This window comes from Sphaeroforma arctica, assembly GCF_001186125.1.
Source record: "Sphaeroforma arctica JP610 unplaced genomic scaffold supercont1.1866, whole genome shotgun sequence".
NCBI classification, from domain to species: domain Eukaryota; class Ichthyosporea; order Ichthyophonida; genus Sphaeroforma; species Sphaeroforma arctica.
The window spans coordinates 2,641-3,747 of record NW_014038692.1 but is presented as its reverse complement, the minus strand read 5'-3'; the positions used below and the strand labels follow the sequence as shown (position 1 = coordinate 3,747).

At 34.8% G+C, this 1,107-nt stretch overlaps 1 protein-coding gene across 1 annotated transcript in view; it reads right to left on the bottom strand.

The window, feature by feature from the left end:
• SARC_11774 (hypothetical protein) overlaps nt 1-515 on the bottom strand; it is a gene marked incomplete at both ends in the record, with an annotated part of 7,229 nt that extends 6,714 nt beyond the window's left edge. Inside the window, one exon of the mRNA XM_014294135.1 lies at nt 327-515. Within this exon, the coding sequence (XP_014149610.1) occupies nt 327-515 (189 nt within the window). The remainder of the gene's footprint in view (nt 1-326) is intronic.
• Between the last annotated feature and the right edge of the window lie 592 nt (nt 516-1,107).

The window sequence follows — 1,107 nt, the reverse complement described above, 5'->3', positions numbered from 1 at the left end:
ATACATACATACATACATACATACATACATACATACATACATACATACATACATACATACATACATACATACATACATACATACATACATACATACATACATACATACATACATACATACATACATACATACATACATACATACATGCATACATGCATACGTACATACATACATACATACATACATACATACATACAAAGTGTGAATACATAGGAAATCTTTTCACAGAAACAACGCACACATACCTCTATAAACTCTCTAAACCCTCAAAATCAAAAACCCTAAAAAACCAAAACTTTAAGCCCACATACACAGGACACACGTACCTCTATGAAGTCAAACGCCTCCGACAGACCAAAGTCCGAGTTCCCACCCGCCAGTGGTGAAGCCGAGCCCACCCGCTCCAGCCGTTGCATGTCACTCTCCCACTCGGCTGACTCATCGCCCCAGTGCGTCGGGCTGTTCGCTCGCGATAGCACGGGCGACGGGAAATCAGCTACCGCCTCGGTGGTCTCCTGCGTACGTATACAACAAGGAAGGAACGTTTGTACGGTAATAAGGATATATACGTCACTAAGGATATATACGATACTAAGGATTTATACGTTACTAAGGATTCATACGTTACTAAGGATATATACGTTACTAAAGATTTATACGTTACTAAGGATTTATACGTTACTAAAATTTATACGTTACTAAGGATTTATACGTTAATAAGGATATATACGTTACTAAAGATTTATACGTTACTAAGGATTTATACGTTACTAAAGATTTGTATGTTACTAAGGATTTATACGTTACTAAGGATTTATACGTTACTAAAGATTTATACGTTACTAAGGATATATACGTTACTAATGATATATACGTTACTAAGGATTTATACTATACTAAGGATATATACTAAGGATTTATACGTTACTAAGGATTTATACGTTACTAAGGATATATATGTTACTAAGGATATATACGTCACTAGGGATATATACGTTACTAAGGATATATACGTTACTAGGGATATATACGTTACTAAGGACTTATACGTTACTAAGGATTTATACGTTACTAAGGATATATATGTTACTAAGGATATATACGTCA